Source organism: Hippoglossus stenolepis, chromosome 8, assembly GCF_022539355.2.
Source record: "Hippoglossus stenolepis isolate QCI-W04-F060 chromosome 8, HSTE1.2, whole genome shotgun sequence".
NCBI lineage: Eukaryota > Metazoa > Chordata > Actinopteri > Pleuronectiformes > Pleuronectidae > Hippoglossus > Hippoglossus stenolepis.
This window is the reverse complement of record NC_061490.1, coordinates 16,032,406-16,052,423: the sequence shown is the minus strand read 5'-3', so window position 1 is coordinate 16,052,423 and position 20,018 is coordinate 16,032,406. Positions and strand designations below refer to the sequence as shown.

Genomic DNA, 20,018 nt, shown 5'->3' with positions numbered 1-20,018 from the left:
TATAATCCTACACCATGAAGAATGAATTTATACCAGCAGTATGTTTGTGTGAGCAGGACAGTGATTTGCATACATCCTGAAGACACTGAGTGCCATTCTTCTGTCAGGGAACAAGGGTGGGTGTCTGTGGAGCCATGCTGCAGCTATTTACCCCCACTCACACACTTATCTGTGTCCTGAGGAGAGCGTGCAGCCCACCAGTCCTCTGTGTGTACAGCTACACATTGACTGGATCCTGAGGACCCTTGGCCTTGGCTTGGTGTTTCTGCCTCAGACTGTTTCTTTGACTTGTGCAGAGAGACAGACACGTCTTACTTCTACTTGCAACTCGCTCATGTGGTAACCACAGTTTCCTCTGTCCCAGCAGAAGACAGTAGCAGCAGGTGTCTGCAAGAAAAGCAGCAGTGAGAACATGAGACGTTACACAACAACTAACGACAAACTGTAAGTACTTGTGTTTTGTATTTCACTGGTCTGCTTGCACTTTGAATTTCTGTTTGTTCACCTTCCTACTCTGCAAATTCAGTTTTACCACAAACAATCCTTCTTTTACAATGTGGATAAATAGTATCGGCGATATCTAAGGCCTCTCCCCTTCAATCAACATCACAGTCCCTCACATTTCTTGTTTTGTTGAACATATGACACACCAGAGGTTTTATTCTAACAATATTTATCTCTGTTGGTCTTTCAGAGTGGATATAAAGTCTCTGCGACCTCTGGTCCCAATTAAAGGTGCTGTGTTATTATGTATTCTGATACCTGCTCAGCCCAGACCATTACACACCTGAGGTGTGGTGATATTATGAGCTTACGTTGGGAAATGTCGTTCCTGTTTGGTTTCACACACATTATCTGAGCTGCATCTCCTCTCCCATGAGCTATGAAATGCTGATGTCAGATCTTGTACACCGAGGGATGGAGCTGTAGGTGTTTGGAGGGTGTGTGTGTGTGTGTGTGTGTGTGTGTGTGTGTGTGTGTGTGTGTGTGTGTGTGTGTGTGTGTGTGTGTGTGTGTGTGTGTGTGTGTGTGTGTGTGTGTGTGTGTGCGCACTCCCTGTTGAGCTGTTCAGTGAGCTGTAGTCAGGAATGCTACCCTGTGAGAGGAGGAAAATAGGGAGAAAACAACAATGGGAGGGGGAGGAGAGAGAGGAGAGACAGACAGAGACACAGAGAGAGAGAGAGAGAGAGAGAGAGAGAGAGAGAGAGAGAGAGAGAGAGAGAGAGAGAGGACAAACCAGTGTGGCAGGTTTGAGTCACTGTACACAGTCCATCATGCAAAGCTGATGGAACGAGAGAGCAACAGAGAGAACAAGGCTTTAGGAGCTGATGTCATTGCAGAGCGCTGCTTCACTATGAACCTGTGTCAACACAATGGGACGAGACAGAGGTCACTCTGAGAGACGGTAAGGCGCATGTGTGTGTGTGTGTGTGTGTGTGTGTGTGAATGTGCTGATGGATCAATAAGTTAATGTATAATAAGAGTACATGTGTGTGTGTGTAGGTGCATTTGTGTCTTTTTGTGTGAAGTAAACCGGGCCGTGTTGCCCGGGTTACCCAGATGGGAGGCTGCTTTGTGACCTGGCAGAACAGGTGTTTCTGTAAACCGACACTCAGACTCACCTATATCTGAGAGACTGTTTCCCAAAGCCTTAACCCAGACTTCACTACAAGAAACAATCGCAAACAACTTCACATCTTTAGACATTTAGTCATATCTAGTCTTATCTAATGGTTCTTTCCTGTTGTGTTCATGCAGTAAATCAACACCTTAAAGTGTGTGCGCTTAATGTCAATAGAGACGATTGGATCCTTATTGTGACCTGAAAAATGATCAAACAGTTTCAGTGTGTGTGTGTGTGTGTGTGTGTGTGTGTGTGTGTGTGTGTGTGTGTGTGTGTGTGTGTGTGTGTGCGTGTGTGTGTGTGTGTGTGTGTGTGTGTGTGTGGCTGAACACTCAGATATCCCTGATGAGCCATTGTCCATCAGCGCCACTATCTCCCGTTCTCTTGGCTGTATGTAAATGAAAATAACTCTGGACCCCATCTTATCTGATCATTTCATGTGACTCCTTCACAAGGTTTCGATCAGTCACTACTCTGAGACCGATACACGGCTGCACAGACCGATAGTGGCTCTTTATTGCAAATGTCTTTCCAGGGAGGATTGCTGTTAGGTGTGTTTTTCCAGTTTTCTGTTCAGGTTTAGCTGACGCTGACAGATAGTCATGAGTATGTTGCTTGAGTAAACAGCCGTTATGATAAGTGTGTGCAACAAAGAGAGCCACCAGAGTGTCACTGTTCTGTGAATGGGCTCATTCAGTCAGTGGGAGGGGAGTGTTAGGAAGGTAAAATGTAAAACGACACAATTGACAGATGTTTAGAGGGAGAAAACAGTAGTGTTAGTGTTCTCTTGCCCAATTGCCTGTCCCCTTCAAATCATTTTCACATCTCCTCCATTCACTGTTCACTTTCTGCGTCACTGTAACACCCTGTGTTTGTTGTCCTTCACCACCCTGTGATTCTATTTGACCATTTTTTGAGCAGCCAGAGTCGCCACAATCGCAACATTCCAGCAGAATCCTGTCCTGACTTTGTACATTTTTATGCTTGGCAGGCGATGGGAGCTGTTGGCTGAACTCACGCTGGGAAGACGAGGAGCCCAGAGGATTCGTCACTTCTAGACCACAAGTCAGAGAATCATCGAGAGGAGCTCTGAAACATCAAACTTTTCAATGCACAATTTGTGTCTGTGCAAGGAACTAATGAGGGGCCTGTAAGTGTGCGACAGTCACACTGTTTTTTGCATCCACAAAACTGCAGCACTGACATGAACTGCTTCCAGAGTGCAGCCTAAAGGACAGTTGCTCGGAATCGCTTAAATATCAAGTACACTCTTCCGCTCTCTTTTTGGGATTTGGCACTTGACAGGAGGTCGTTAACTTTGTTTACTCTCAGACAATGGACTTGCCATTTCTCCCAACTCCAGTGAGCAAGTGCGACACGCGGACAGGGGCGCAATTTACTGTCCGCTCGGCCAACTCTCCCTCGTACAGCTTCACCCGCAGACCAGGTGTCAGGAGATCCAAAGGTTTTATAGAGGAGGTGAGGGAGGGTACTGAAGGAGATGAAGAAAGAGAGAGACGTGGGACAGATCCTTACACAAATGGTACGAATAAGGAAGAGGATGGAGTCTCTCAATATCAAGACAGCACTGGTGGTCGTAGCAGTGTCAAAGGTCAGCGTGAGGAGAAGGAAACATTAGGCCATGAAACGTCCACCAAGCTGAACCAGAATGGCACAGGAGACAAAACGACCACAGAGTCCGGCACCGACAGAAGTGAAAACCCTGCGTTTGAGAGTCGAGGCAGGACAGAGTGGAGGAGATACAACCTGTCAGGCAGAAGTAAAAGTGTGGATTTGGGAGCAGAGGCGAAGAGTCCTGTCCGGGGAACCAGAGCTGACATGTTGTCAACCAGCAGAGGAGGGGACGTCACTAAACAGCTTGGAGGCTTGGATGAAAGACGGACCGGAGCTGAAGCTGTGAGGAACAGGGTGATGTCTTCAACACACACCTACAGCTCTGCAGGTCGAACTAATGTTGTTCAGGAGAGGAGCCCGGTGAGTCACCTGAGCCAGACGTTGGTCAGGGTCAGCAAGGGTCATTCTCTCCCCTCCAGGCTGAGGTCCCAGTCTGGACCAAGCTCCAGGTTCACAGAGACAGCTTCATCACTCGGGCCCAAAGGAGGTCAGAGTATAATGGAGAGGATAGAGAAACTCTACGGATCTACTGGTGTCAGTAAAGCTGAGGATAACAGCAAAATTAGGGACTTCTCCACCTCTGCTACATCTGCAGACTCCTTTATTTCATCACACAGGTCATACGAAAGGGGAGCTGGGGGGACCTTCCCCAGGGGTTTCTCATTAGGAGAGAAAAATAGCCTCAGTCCAATGCAAAGCATCAGATCTTCCCCCTGGACACCTCAGAAGGACACGTCAGGTTCTGAGAGTTCACTTTCTCCAGGGAGGAGCAGGAGATTGTCAGGGGGACTGTGGCAGGGGCCTGTCCAGGGCAGGTATCCACCAGAAGGTGGAGCCAACCTGGGGAAGGGGTTGGTGGATATAGGCACAATGTCTCTGGATAGAGCGAGGAGTAGGAACACTGTCGCAGCTCAGATTAGATCTGCCAGGGCTGCAGCAGGGTTTACTGCACCAACTCCTTTCTTAGAAGAAGAGACATCAGCTGGTCTCAAAGATTCATCTGGATTCACAGAGAGAGGCATGAACGGAAAATGCGATCAGGGCTGGGTCAACGATGGAAAGGAAACTAATGGAGTAAAAGGTATTAAAGAAAAAACTGAACTGAAGAGCAGCACTGATGAAGATGTATTTGAGTCAAGTCCAAATAAAACTACACCCAAGAAGAACTTCTCAGCTCCAGCCAGCGTGAGGAATAAGATCAGCCAGTTCGAGGCTCTGACACAGAGAGCTCAGGGTTTGGCAACAGGACATATCCTGATGCCCAGACGAGCTTTCTCTGTGCCCACGCAGCTCAGCAGGGGCCATGATGGCGTGAAGAAGAGCGGGTCGGCAAAAGCGATAGGTGGGTTGAGGGACAAGTGGGAGGATTTGAAAGAGGGAGGGGAGGCGCCCAATAAACCTGATGACAAAGGGACAGGGGCAGGGAAGAAGCTGCTGTTAGAAAGGTTTTTATCTGCGGACGGGGTCGGACTAGAGAGGAAAGAGAAAGGAGGGGTTGATTTGGCTGAGAGTGAAAGAATAGCGGATAGCGGAGACAACCTTTCTGAAGATTTTGGCAAATATTCCAAACTCAAGAGTTCACTTGAACTCCCTCTGAATGGAGGACGCCGTAAAACGTTTTTCATCGATGAGACGGATTTCGCCAAAGTCTCAAGTCCTGAGGAAGCAAGCGAGAAAGACGTGACAGCCAACAATACACCAACCCCGCTACTGTCTAATTCCAGTGACATATCAACTAATGTGGCGTCTTCACCTGTTAGTGATGATGGCGAGATCCCGACAAACACCCCCAACCACTCGCCTGTTAATTCACCTACTGCAGAACCAGGAAAGACCTCCCCCATTGCAGATAGACATGACAGCACTTCCACCGCCAAATCTCCTGATCCAGACTCCTCCCCTCCACCTCGTCCCCTCGCCACCTCCTCCCACAGCAACCTCCTTGATCTCGTGTCTTCAGAGGTCACCACCGCCCAGCAGAGAGGGAGGAAACCGGTGCTGGGCCTTGACTCTTGGGTAGCAGGCTTGAACTCAGCCATTAAGGTGTGGAATGACGACGGAGATTATGAGGATGACGACGAAAGCACGCAGAAGGATGAGGATTCCAACTATGATTCAGATTCAGGAGAGTCCTCTGTGACCGTCACCAGCAACATGAGCCAGTCAGATAACAGGAGCTTCTGCGTCAGGTGGGTTCTGTGGAAATGCAAAGCACGATCAATTTCCTTTCAATCCCTCAGCATTTTTACCCACGATACTTTCCTCTCACAGTCTTTCAGAACTGTGTAACTTTGCTGGGGTTGACTGCGAGTCAGACAACGACAGTGATGAGTGGCAGTCGAGAGGTCGGAGGTCGGCCTCACTGAGCTCAGATGTGTCGGCTCTGTCCTGCGTGTCAGTGATGCCCAGTGAGGAGCTGGACCGGCTGCTGGAGGATGTCCGGAGCCTGGGGGACAACACGCTGCAGGTACTTAAACAGCTGGAGATTCGTAACTCCTTACATGCATAGCTGTTTTCAAAGATTTGTTTGCACATTGCAGCATGAACAAGGTCCAACTCAAAGCAGCTACACCTGACCACAGTTAGCTTCACTTCCTGTCCTACGTCTCTTTCACTTATCTCAAAGGAATGATGCTCTGGCTGATTTTCAGTAGTTTAAACACAAATAAATGCAAATGCATACACGGGACTGAAAACAGCTCCTGCAAGGCTTAAAAATGTGGTCACCCTGGTGGTTAAGGTTACTCTGGATCCTCTAACTATCCTCGAGAGTCCAAGGTTCACATTAACATTTCTTGCAGGTCATCTCCCACTGTTTTTCATCTTTGCTGCTCTCTGCCATGTTATAGAGTTAAAAAAATATATATATTAAACGTAAAATGAGATAAGTTGCAACTTTTCTTCTGTCTTGCAGGACTATGATGATGTGCAGGTGGCTGTTCTCCATAAGGAGGTTGGAGTGGGACTGGGCTTCAGTGTGGCAGGAGGCGTGGACCAGAGCAAGCCAGTCACTGTGAGGAGGCGCCATGTTTTTGTTTGTCTCTTGAAAATGTTTTTTAAATGATTGTCCCCAGTCTTTTCATTAGTCTGATGACGGTGATCTTCTCCTCAGGTCCATAGGGTCTTTCACCCAGGCGTGGCATCTAAGGAAGGCTCCATCATGGAAGGGGACCAGGTCTTGTCAATCAACGGCACAGCGTTGAATGGCTACACCCACTGGGAGGTTCTGAGGGTGCTGAGAAGGGCAAAGGCTCGTGAGACAGGAGTGGTGGTCCTGAGGAGGGGAGGCATTAGCGACGTCTCCAAGAGTGGAGTGCAGACAAGTACTCCGGGACCAACACAGACCCAGTTCACTGATGATGGTGAGACTCGAACGACTCGAACGACAGTTCGCAGATTTACGACTGATGTCTTCTCAAAGTGAGATACAGTGTCTTTGTTTTCCTCAGGTCAGCACATGTGTGTTTGTCTGGAGAAGAACAGCAGGGACCTGGGCTTCAGTCTGGAGGGAGGTGTAGGCTCCAGTCTGGGGAACAGACCTCTCACTGTACAGAAGATCTTCCAGGGTGAGAACTCAGTGACACTCAGTATTTATCAGGTCGGCGTAAAATGCAGATATTTGAGCATCATTATGACATTACATTACATTTCATTTAGCTGATGCTTTTATCCAAAGTGACTTACAATAAGTGCATTCAACCATGAGGGTACAAACCCAGAACAACAAGAATCAAGACCTCGCCTTCCCTTCAAAGAGGTGGATGAGAAACAGCTTATATCAATGTGCAATATAGATCAAATTCTTGGACAATAAAACATGTTCAAGTACAAGTTCTAGTACATTCATGTCACTCAACAGACAGCAATAAAATATAATGACCAAACATGACTATTTGTTTTGTGCTAATCAGAAAGATTAAAGGTTCAGTGTGTAGAATTTGGTGACATCTAGTGGTAAAGTTACATATTGCAGCTGAATACCCCTCACCTCACCCGCCCCTACAAACATGACAGAGGAACCTGTGGTAGCCTTCAGTTTTCATAAAAACTAAAAAGGTGTTAGTTTGTTCAGTTTGGGCTAGTGTAAAAACCATGGTGGCCTCTGTAGAGAGGACCCGCTCCTGAATTATTTAAAGAGATATGGGTTTTAAACATATGTCCATCTTTTGTTTGCTCCAGACAGAGGTGGACTGGGTTAGACATTGAACACAAGAGATACAGATTAACAACACAACGACGTTCCGGCAGAGAAGTAGTGATCAAACCGGTCCTTATACACTGCAGGAAGTTCACAGGGTTGACTGCTTGGCTCAGGACAGGTTGAACGGTTGAACCAGGAGACGACACCCAGCCAAGAACACACAGCAGCGGGCTCAGCACCCAAAACGAGAACCATAAGAATACAATAAGATGACATGGCCACAATACCAGACTGTGCACAGAATTAATGCTTCTATAAATCAGTCCCCCCTACTTTTATAGACATTTTTTTTATCGCAATAATACCTTGAAGTTTTTCAAGAAATATTTGATCATGGCTGCGGTGACAAAAAAGATTCTCTATACTTTTTGTGTAAAAGGTTTCGTTCATCCACCAATTCTTATAGAGCTGATTCATATATTTATCAGAATTAAGACTCTGAAAGCACACACACTGTATACAGATGTTTTAAAGACAGACATTTATTGAAAAGTCCCTGTCTCTGTTGTCCTTTCAGGCGGTCCAGTCGACAAGGTGTGTCCCGGCGATGAAATCCTGGAGATTGAGGGTGTGAGCGTGGTGGGGATGAGGCGTCTGGAGGCTTGGACCTTGATCAGAAAACTCCCCTCTGGTACCGTGGACGTGGTACTGTCCCGCCCTCTGAAACATCTGGAAACGTGAGGGTTATCGAAGGACAGTAAAGTTCAGGGAATGATGAGAACTACAGTGGCTTGGATGAAACATGACGTGAATTACCTGGGAGATTTGGGCCTTTGAAACAATACAACAGTTTGTTTACACATAGTTTTTAAGCCCAAAATGAAGCATGATTTTAAAGACGAGGGGCAAAAGTATTTATTTTCTCTCTTTAACAGGATCACATCTACCTCAAGGCCTGTGATATTTATGTATAATAATTAAAATGTACTAATGGCTCATGCGTTTTTCAAAAGGAACCGACTTTTATGCCAAATACGGCACTGTAAATTAAAATACACATTGTAACATGTTGTGAATACATTATAAGTGCATTCAAAGTTTCTTTTACTTTTTTTAAATAAATCCTAACAAAGTGACGCTTGTTATTCTTGTATCCAGCAGAGGGCGAAAGAGTGGCATCATGTTAACTTTTCTATCAGTTCTCAGTAAAAAAAAAAAAAACAACTCTGGGGACAAAACTGCAGGGTCAAGGTATTTGTCCTTCTATGCACCAAACTGTGATGCATAGATAAGATATGAGCTTTACAGTCTCCACATTGTTAAGGTTTATATAGTGGAAAGATAATCATTGTCTAAATCTTACTTAAGCCTCGAACTCAAACTATTTCGGAGGAAACAACAGCATCAAGCCGTCTTTGTGAGCTTTACATCTTATCTGATGTGAATTTGGTTTCGTGTCACTGCCACGTGCCTGTCAGAAAGTTATCAGCAATAACACAGTTCTTTTACTCCAACACGGCACTTACGTACTAGACTTACATAATCCATTAGTGGTCCAGAGTTCAAGGGAGTAGAAAGGGGTTGTGGTGACATTCGGCTTCCTGGTGATAAGAGGGGCTTCCTTATCAACCACCTTACCTACATTAACCAACCTCACCACCAAACATCTCACCACACCAGTCCTGATATAACCTGTACATGTATTTACAGTGCAATGCTTCTTTTTTTTACCATAATCTCCGTTTTTACTACCGAACCATTTATTGCAAATTCAGTTATTATGTTGTTTTGGAGAATGATTGGCTTGAAGGAATGTTTGTATTTGAATTAACCTCAGTCCGGGGAAAAAATGGTGATGAATAAATATTAATAATCAAAGAAATAATGTTTTTTTAAAAATAGTAATGGAATATCTTCCCATCACAGGATATTCCTCAGTGTTTCTTTAGTTTAGGTTAAACTGTATTGCTCTGATTCTAACAGCATAGATTACAAAAAGAAACACTAATATAGCTCGGAGTTCAATCACAAACCGTTAAGTACAGTTCAACAGACCCATTACAAAAATGATAATCATTATCAATATGATTAATGATTATTATATAATTATAATCATAAATTACAACCATATAATTAATGATTTACCAGTTCAATTGCACTTAGGACAATAGATTTCTTGTACTCATTTTGACGTGGTTTGATGCATCTGGAAAAGTCTCAATTTATTTGTTTGTGGAATATTTATTGGGTTTAACCTTTCTTATTGGGGCAGATCATATCTGGTATCCTTTATTCCTAAGGTTTATACACAAGGCTTGATTGATGTATTCAGGTTATTTAATAGAGGATAAATATACAAACACTTTTATACACACAGTCAAATATGCACCAGTAACAGATACAGTGAGTCATGATGTACATCTCTGGCTGTGCTGATTTAACAGGCCGAGTGCCAAAATGAATTGGCACCGATGGATTTGTCATAAGCACCAGTAGATCTAGGTGTATGTACACTGTAGCTTATTGCCCTGTGACCATCCTGTCATCACATAACCTGACTGTTTATGGCCTCTGTTCACACACCCAACCTCTACCAGCGGAGGAATATTACACTCTGTGCACCAGCCTATCCGGAGGTGTCACAAACAAATAAATGAGTAATAGTGTTTGATCAGCTGTGGAGAGGTGGGATACAGATCCTCAGATGCCCAGGCGGAAGCTCAGCACTGCCCCCTCCGTCACTGACACCAACAGCTCCTGGACAGACTCACACCAAAGAGAACAACAGCTGGTTGACCTGATAACACAGACAGTCCAGTGTGGGATGAGAGGGAGAATTTCATTTTACTCCAGCCATGATGAATTTACGTTTTCTAAGAGTGAGGAACCCTCTGGTGCGAGAGTGCATGGCTGAATTCCTGGGAACTTTTGTCCTGCTGGTGAGTTACACTGACAACGTTTCATCACTTTTCTTGTTCTGGCATCATCATTTTTCAATCATGTTATTTTAGCTCATTTTAATTATTTATCTGGGTGCAGAGGACAATCAAGTGACATACATGCTGCGTATTATTTATATGAATTTACAGTTGGGAATATTTTATTATTACAATAATCTATGGGAATTACACAGATATTCAGTATACAGTATTCCAGTTCCATATAAAACTCTTTGTGATAGTAAAGTTGCTCCAAAATTTGTGTAAATTAAAAAAAATGTAAAGATTGTACAGATGTGTGTGTTTTGGTCTTCATTTACATTTTTTTAGGCAGGCGGTATACAGACACATTTTTAATAATGTAAACACAAATTACTTTCTTCCTAGAATCATGGTGAATGTTAGAACATTTTTTTGTCCACTTTGATTTAGTCGGTTCACAATTACAAAACAATTACCAAGACATAACCCAGCTAACACAAAACATTTCATAAACTGACATTATTTTATTAACATGTCAGGACCTTCCTTATTTCACTGGCACCACGTTCCTCCAGCTAAAGTCATTAAAGTCTTTGACGGCCTCTGTATTTACTGGATGCTATTTGTTAGCCTGTAATAAAGACATAATATAACTGTGTCAATAGTTATTTATTGCCCATAAAGTTAAATCAGTAATAATGCCTTACTGCAGGTGTTTGTGTGTGTGTGTGTGTGTGTGTGTGTGTGTGTGTGTGTGTGTGTGTGTGTGTGTGTGTGTGTGTGTGTGTGTGTGTGTGTGTGTGTGTGTGTGTCATACTGTCATCTGTAGGGATTTAGTGTTCTCTATACTGCTATTGTTGCCAGTTTCAAGTCCAAGTCTAATTTTATGAGGAGACAAGCAATCGCCTTTCAACCACAAATCTGTGATTAATAATCATCTGTATTGGAGGATTGTTTATTGTTCCACTGAATTTTGAATTTCCCTGACACCTCCTTCCACTGTCTCTAATCTGTCCTTTGAATCTCAGCTCTTTGGCTGCTCGGCTGCTGCTCAGGTGAAGACCAGCAGGGAAACTAAAGGCCAGTTTCTATCGGTCAACATGGCATTCTCTGTGGGCGTCATGTCGGCCATGTACCTCACCAAGGGCATCACTGGTAAAAACTGCTAAAATGGCCATTAACATTATGATACTTATACATGAGATTTATGATTTTTTTTCACCTGACAGTTACAGGAAAAGATCCGACCCACACTCTGGTTTATGATGTTTACTGCAGACATTCACTGATCCGAACTCAATGAGATCTTGTCCAGATTTTCTCTGACTCTCACTGGACCTAAAACTCCTCTTCCAACCGACACTCTTTCTCATTTCTCTCCGCTCCTTCTCACCCTGCAGGTGCTCATCTGAACCCGGCTGTGACTCTGAGTTTCTGTGTGTTGGGCCAGGCGCCCTGGGGACGGCTGCTGCCCTATTCCCTCTCCCAGCTGCTGGGGGCGTATATGGCATCAGGGCTTGTCTTCCTAGTGTATTATGGTTCGTAGTAAAGCATTTCAAATACAAGTATCATCAATGTATTCTATATACTTATAAGTCTGCATCCAATTTGTTGGATGTTTGCTTCTTGTCATTAACTCATTTCCTTTCTCAGATGCTATAATGGATTTTAGTGGAGGAGTTCTGACAGTATACGGTCCAAATGAGACAGCATCTATATTTGCCACATATCCTTCAGATTACATGTCTTTGGGTGGAAGTTTCCTCGATCAGGTCAGTTGGGAGTGTGTAAACTTTAGGATGTACTTCAACAGCTGTTCAACTCATCATTGCTATTTGTCCATATGTCTTCAGGTAGTGGGCACCGGCATGCTGATGTTGTGCATCCTGTGTTTGAATGAGAAGAGGAACACCCCCGCTCCCACAGAGTTAATTCCTGCTATAGTGGGGGTGATTGTCCTGGGGATCTCCATGTCAATGTCAGGTAACTGCGGCGCTGCAATAAATCCTGCTCGGGACTTGGGGCCGCGCCTCCTCACGCTGACTGCAGGCTGGGGCACTGAGGTCTTCACGTAAGTGTTTATCTGACAAAAACACTGCTCATGCATGTGCAAACTGTTGTAGTTCCATTTGAAAATGACATGGTTTGCCATTGTTCCTGATCTTTGACCCTGTGTTTATCACATCTGTCAGAGGTTATCAGACTTCAGAGCTGTTTCCTGCGGGATGATGTCAGACCAGCTGATGATAATATGCTGTTTCTTCCATAATACAACTTGTCGCTCTATATAATCTTGCAATCAATTGGCTTTTCTGTGAATTTTCCACGAGTGGGGAACAAACTTTGTACTTTATGTAATCTATTTAAAGCTACATTAATTGATTCTTGGCCACTAGGAGGCAGAACAAAAATAAAAACAAGCTGACAGACAAGCAGCATTTCACCTGTTTTGACCTTCGTCTAAACATTCCTCAAACAGAATAAGGTTATCATCCAATTGGAGATGTGTTTCTGGTCACCTGATAAATATAAAGTTGAATATTCACTTGAACTTTTCGCTCCCATTCGGGCTGAACTAACTGAGAAAGATGATCAGTTATCTTCAACAGCCAGCCCTATTATTTTCTGTAGTTGTAGGAGCACTGGGACTGAAGCATACAGTAGATGTGCAGGTTTCAAAACAAAAACAAAAAGGACAAAAGAGGCTAAAACTGCCTTGGCATAGCTTTTTGGTTAAATTACACAATAATTTGTAATAAAGTATTTGACAGAAATATATAGTGATTTGTGCAACATCCGATAATAACCAGACATGTAGTTCTCCTGTTAATCTGGGTCAATCTGTCTGTTCTCCAGATGTTACAACTACTGGTTCTGGGTTCCTCTGGTGGCCCCACTCATCGGAGGTGTTTTAGGAAGTTTCATGTACACGATCTTCATCAAGCTGCACCTGCCTGACCCAGACGACCTGGATAACCACTCCACCATCTCCACCATCAGTGACAAATGCAAGCAGCCTGCCACAACATGGGAACATGGATTTGAGATAAAATCTGCACATTTATAAGTGTTACTGAATAAAAAACATTTGTCCCATATGACACGAGCACTGCTGACCAACGACAGCAACCTGGTGGTAAATTATCCTCGAGGAAAAACCGAAGTAAATGTCTGAGCTTCATGCACATCTTGTGATCCTCTGTAAAGAAAATAACTGAGGCCTATTTATTTTGTTTAATTTAACCAACCAGCTTCTAAAACACAGCCAGTGGAGGCAGAGGCAGCTGAAAGAGATGCTGATTGTGAAATAATACTGATGTTTGTATGTAAAATATCAATTTATTCTCAGTAAATTATGCTACTGCATTGTTTTTACTTTTTTATTACATGATCATTGAACGGATTAACTCTGGGAAACAACACATCAATGTCTCCATTAAGTGCAATTTTATTCAGCTGAGTTCTACGGTCAGTGTTAAGTGTGAGTTTTTGTGCTAAAATGTATGGTGTGAATTATAGATGTGTTTCAGCGAGGCGGTCCCAAGTGACTATACAGTTCTATCACTAGCTTTGTAGAGCTTCCACTGTATCATTCAACAGATTCTGCGTATGACATGAAATATTTCCACCTTATTCTGCTGGAATCTGCTGATGTGATTCTCTACATGTTTTATGCTGACTTTTCAAATCAAATTCTGTGACATTCACATGACATAAATTTCTATTTTATTAAAAGAAATCCATGAACTTTACATTCTTCCTACTGTGTTCTTGTGGTTTGTAATGGGAAATAAACAATACTTTGTTTAAAATTGTTTTTTTCTGTAGCAAATGGTGCAGGAAAAACCTCTTAATGTGCTTAAGTTGATTATTATTATTACTTATAATATTAGTTATACTTACAACATTTCTAATGTTTAGGAGAGAGAGAGGGAAACTATGCCATCCTTATTGTCCAACCTGATGCTAAATGCTTTTCTTTGTTCTTCTAAGTCTAAGATGTTTATTGTATGTGTGGAGAAGAAGGTGAGGGACACACAGGTCTCCATCATGATTATCCCTTCATCAGAGAGTTAGATTGCTTTGGTCCCTTGAGTCTCTCAGGAGAAGCTCATGGAATGGGTTGATTACAGAGTAGTGATGTCTTTGAGCCTTTGAGGCGCGTTCACAAAGGTCAAGACTGTATTAAATTGTGGCTCTGTCACAAACTAGACATCAATTCACATGCAATTACAGGGCAGGAAATCCAAAAAGGACAACACATTGTCCTTAATGCCCTTTGGTTGACTATGTCTTTCTTAAAATAACGTTTCTTTTTTTACATGCTCCCACAAGTAGACAGATGTGCGTTTTCAGGAAATGACAATATAGCGGCCAAATGCAAAGCTCGTAATGTAACAAGGTAGATTTGGCTATTCCACTACTCTTCCAATGTGCCACAATGTCTGGGCAAAATGCTAAATCTTTTGTTTTGTTCTTAACATTTTTTGCCTGTGACATAAATACATTATAATGTCAAAAGGCACAATGTACAGCAATCTTAAGAGAAGAATTTGATAGGCTGGTCCTTTAAGACATACTATAGGGTCCTAATGGGTTACATGGTAATCAGATAAGATGACTTTTCCCATACATTAATCTTATCTGATCTTAAGGATGTTCTCCAACATCTTTATTTTCCATCTGATTTAATCATTAAACACTTACTTCTTTGTGCTGAGGGATGTGTATTTTAAACATCTTTGCTTCATCCATCCTTAATTAGAGCTTATAAAGATCTCTGCCATCTAAATAGCATCGCTGCTCTGGAGGATTTTCACAAGATTTCACACCTTCAGGGATTATTAGACAAAAATACAGAAAATCTAGGAAAAAAATTAAATTCAAACAATCTGAGACAGTCTGCTTTTCCCTATGACTGTCTTTTATTTTGGATGCAAAATTATCCCCAATACTCGTAAATCTCCCTCTGAGTCACAAAGGTTGGCAATATACAGTTGATTCTCACACACCACATCATTGCATTAGCTTTTTTGTCAGTAAAACACATTATTATGATGAATTGCTAATTACAAAAAATGCTCTAGTAATGAATATAGAATAATAAAGAATACTATAGAATACAACCATGGGGACAAAGGGTACATGATCTTTATAAGATTGTGTGAAATGATTGAAATATTTCTTCTCTCGGTTTTATCTGTTTATTTCGGTATCTTAAATGTTGTGTTATATATATAGTGTTGTCGGTCAGTACATAAGTGTCACATACATGTCATATATATATATATTGAATATTAGGTTCACTACAAGGGTCTAAGCTTCATTCAGCCTTCTAGAGCGGATTCAATTCTTACTTCACAACTTTAATTCACAAAAGAATAACATATGAAACATGTGTTACCATTGTAAATGTTTAATAAACAGATGAATAACAAGTTCACATCTGGACGTCGGCCTGTGAGTAATGTGTGCATGTTGGACAGATGCCTGCAGATGTTGAGACCTTGATCAGCGAACAGATGTTGGATGAGATTACGCTGACTAAACATTAGGGGGCGGTATGACACAAACAAAAAAGCACATGGCAAAGTGTCTGTTAAATCAGCTGTTCAAGATATTTTAAAAACAAAGTAATAATAACAGAGAGATGCCACCACAGCTTGAATTGAAATGGTGGATGAGATGTTGAGGTTAACCTCCTCAGTGACTTTGGGTTTAGGTCTTGAGGGCAGGACTTCAGATGGAGGTGGAGAAGGTGAAGGGAGGATGCGGCTCCTCCCTCTCTACCTCCCCCTCCTCCCTCGCTTCTCTCACCTCGGCCGGAGCCCTCCTTCACCTCTGCACAGAGCGTCCTGCAGCGCGCCCCCGGTCCCTGCTTCAGCCTCCCTGCACCTCCGTGGCCTTAGATCATCTTCATCATCATCATCATCCTAATCCTCATCCTAATCCTCATCATCCTCATCATCATCGATCCAAACCAAACTTCACCATGACCTCGGCGAGAGAAGCATGTCTCCACCTCAGACCTGTGAATAACAGCAGCTTGTAAAGGTAGGTGGTGTTTGTCTGAGCCATGTTGTCGTGCTGGTTTTTATTAGAGCTGCCCTCGACCACCACGTATGGCTCCCCATGCGGTTCTGAGCCACTTTCTCAGCTGGAGATATTGATGTGTGTGTCTCGGTTTTCATTGTGAAGTGTTCAGCTCTTGTTACTGCACCAGACAATGTCATGTTCACCAAAGCTGCTCTGTGAACACTGTAGATACAGTTCTGAGCTGCAGGGGATTTTATACAAAGAAGTTTTAGTGGGGCCTGACTGGAGTCTTTACATGTTCCCAAACTCTGAGTGAAAGTTTGTTATGTCACTATATGCAGTGACCTCAGACATCACTGGTACACAGGGCTGGGCCATATGGACAAAATCATATCAAGATGCAAATGTTCTTTTCAGACGATATTTATAATTATCACGATAGATGTCACATTATTATTTATTTTACGTTTAAAGACTGAGTTTTGCTCCTGAGTGAAGGTTGTGGGTTTTAAACTCCTCTCTATGTAACAACATAACTTTTTTTTATAAATCTGAGGCAGATCAGTCAAGTGTATACCTCCTCACATGTGTTTGCACAATATACTGGATCTTGCTGTGTTGCTACTGATGAAAATCACATTGCAATAATTATTGATATTGTTTTATTGCCCATGCAGCCTGACTCGTACTTGAAATGCATTAACTCATTGTATAAATATTATATATGGTTTAAGAGATAAATTAAGATAAGATAAAATAATCCGTTATCAGTCCCACAATGGGAAAATGTGCTGTCGCAGCAAAGAGGACAGTCAAATAATTAGCCATCAGTAAAGGTAATAAATAACTAAACAAGCAATATAAGCTCAAGGACATATAAAAACATAAATAGAATGGAAGTGATATATACAGTGTAAACAGAATAATAATAATATATATACAGAAATATGTAACCTTAACTTTGTCAGAGTTACCCTACTTCTGCTGTTTCCCTAAGTTGTTCCGTGCTTTAAATGAAAGTTACTCACCCACAGTCTCGTTGTCTTTAATAGCAGCTCATGCAGATACGACAAGCTTATTTATTAATAAACCAGAAACAACCAATGGCATCCTAATTATTATCTAAAGACAGATAATGAGCTGAGTGTATGTGGAGCAGACGTCACGCTGAGCTCATCAGACACTGAATGATTAAAAACAACATTCATTAACAAAACAATCACATCAGTGTATCTGTTCATTCAATTTCTAGAACCAGATGAGGTGAAGTGCCTCATGGCTTAACTTTGTTAGAATCATTCTAGTCCTCAGTTGTTTTGATTTGTTGTCCCCTGCTTCCTGTTAGTGACCGACAGCAATGTTGTAATTCATTTTAACAGGATGTCAGGCAGATATCACAAAAACATATTAGTATTTATTATGGTGACGTAGAGGAGATTAAAACGTATGTAATTGAATTAGACCTCAGGAAATACACGGCCCAACGTCAGAGCAGGTCAAGTGCATATGGTTTAAGATTGTCGGAGTTATTTTAGTCTTTTGCTCTTTCGGTTTGTTGCTTGGTGTCGTTTATATCAACAGTTCCAAGTATTCTTTTAGTGCACCAGAGGAGATTAAAACCTTTGTGTTATTAATATGTGAGGGCAGAACATTTGTTAAGTCTACATATCTTTATATATATATATAGCGCCTACCTAATGTACTCTTGTTGGTTAGGATGTATCCAACCTGAGCAGAGAAATGGCGTAACGACTTAACATTTTTAGAGTTATTCAATGCTGAAAAATAAAAACAGAACATGTGTGCTTGTTTTTGTCATTTCGACGAAATGCAAAACGGATATTGTTGTTGCAGCTGCAAGCCAAACATTTCATAAAGTATTTTTCGCTTCAAATCCTTTAAAACATCAGCCAGATTCCAGCGAGAGAGATGAAAATGAATTCTTCCCAGATGCCAAGAAAGATGTTCAGGTATTCAGTGGTCTCTCTCCCTCCCGGGGCTTTATTTCATGAGGGCCCTGCAGGTCCATTGGGTTATACAAGACAGATGGAGAGCGAAGGATGGAGAGAGGGATGTGGCACCTGAAAGACTGGAGAGGAGAGAGGTGAGAGAACATGGCAAACAGCTCTCGTCCTCACTCCCTACGCCTGATTATAGTGATAAATGGGTAATAGTGTAGATAGTGAGTAGAGATGCAATAAAAGAGAAGAGTGTGTGACAGGGGAAGAGGCGACGCTGGAAACTGTAGCTGAAAGCTGATAGGCCTAAATAACATGGAGACAGGCAGAGCTGCTCTCTCTCTCTCTCTCTCTTAGGAGTATTGATTGGTCACTCGCTGCCTCGAGCCCCCGTCTGCCGAGCTGTTTAGTACCTTTCGTATGCACGAGGCAAATATGCATGACGCCTCTGTGGCCTCATCTTTCTGCAGCTTCTCGCTGTTAACTTAGCTGAGATAGAGCACGGTGAGTGGGGGCTGCGAGGTGTCTAACGTTAACAGGTCAGCATTAATGAAGAGAGAGAGAGGGGAGTCGAGTGTTAAGGGGAAAGTGAGGAGAGGAGAGGAGAGGAGAGGAGAGGAGAGGAGAGGGGAAAATGTTGCTCAATTACTCTTTCTCATCCTCACATAGGAGGAGACTGATAGTGGATCTGGCCGGAGCCAGCGGTCCCCATAGACACAAAGTGCCACAGAGACAGAAGCTGCTCTCTGCTGAATGTCATTTCCTCATTATGGTTCTATTCTCACACACCAGAGATGGTCTGTCGTTTGTGTGTGTGTGTGTGTGTGTGTGTGTGTGTGTGTGTGTGTGTGTGTGTGTGTGTGTGTGTGTGTGTGTGTATTGTTGTGTACTTTCACTTCGTCTCAGCAAAGATGTGGCATGTTTTTCAAACCCTGAAGCTAAAAAAATGGACATGTCAGTGTTTGGTCAAAAACAATACAAGAGTTTTCTCTCTCACACATTTTGGATTAGAAGAAAATTGTTTGTTTTGTGCAGTTCACATGTCACCTCCCACTTTAAGCACTCAGCACCCCGCTGTGTCCTCCTCCCTGCTTCTCCTCCTTCACCTCCCCCTCTTCTCTCCCTCTGCAGACAGTCTAATGGGCCATAGCCGAAGGAAGCCGGCAGAGTGGAGATGTTCAGAAAGAGATTTCCTCCAGGTCAGTCTCTGACGTTAAACATACTCTTTTTTTCTCGCCTTTTATTCATTGTGAAATACAAAGTAAAGCACACATGAAGGAATATAACAGTGACAAACATATAAACAGTGCCAGGTGGTTAGATACAAAGCTTCGCACAATCAAATACAAACAGTAAATATTATTTTAAACTATATATTTGAATATAATATGTATATATTAAAATTATATTCATATTGAGATTCAATTTGGAGCACAGGTTTAAGGTCTTCAAAGCTTTTAACACCTCAAATTTATAGATATACTGTAGAACTTGGCCTGCAAAATGATGAGACTGCACAAAAATTGAAAATGTTTTCTAATCCTCTCCTACACATTAAATACACTCTTTAATTACCCTAATGTCAGTGTAACTGGTGATTTAATGGAACTAATGCACACTGGAGGAATGGTAATAGATTCTAATATGCTCGAACAAACCTCAACAGACAAGTGTCTCTGATAATAGGTCCATTGTCATCACTT

At 42.4% G+C, this 20,018-nt stretch overlaps 2 protein-coding genes across 3 annotated transcripts; both read left to right on the top strand.

The window, feature by feature from the left end:
* The first annotated feature begins 181 nt into the window (after window positions 1-181).
* Window positions 182-8,536, top strand: si:dkey-92i15.4. 2 transcript variants are annotated; one of them, XM_035163181.2, is made up of 8 exons: window positions 182-444; window positions 695-1,405; window positions 2,616-5,448; window positions 5,531-5,726; window positions 6,174-6,272; window positions 6,372-6,621; window positions 6,709-6,825; window positions 7,978-8,536. In XM_035163181.2, the coding sequence occupies exons 3-8, from the start codon at window positions 2,960-2,962 to the stop codon at window positions 8,139-8,141; spliced, it is 3,315 nt and encodes a 1,104-aa protein (XP_035019072.2). In that variant the 5' UTR covers window positions 182-444; window positions 695-1,405; window positions 2,616-2,959; the 3' UTR covers window positions 8,142-8,536. The 2 variants fall into 2 exon arrangements, with proteins under 2 accessions (XP_035019072.2, XP_035019073.2); XM_035163182.2 differs by lacking the exon at window positions 695-1,405.
* aqp10a (aquaporin 10a) lies at window positions 6,776-13,388 on the top strand. The gene is made up of 7 exons (XM_035163195.2): window positions 6,776-6,783; window positions 10,285-10,339; window positions 11,350-11,476; window positions 11,722-11,859; window positions 11,975-12,093; window positions 12,175-12,392; window positions 13,178-13,388. Exons 2-7 carry the CDS (start codon window positions 10,307-10,309, stop codon window positions 13,386-13,388), a joined length of 846 nt encoding a protein of 281 aa, XP_035019086.1. The 5' UTR covers window positions 6,776-6,783; window positions 10,285-10,306.
* The last annotated feature ends 6,630 nt before the right edge of the window (window positions 13,389-20,018 follow it).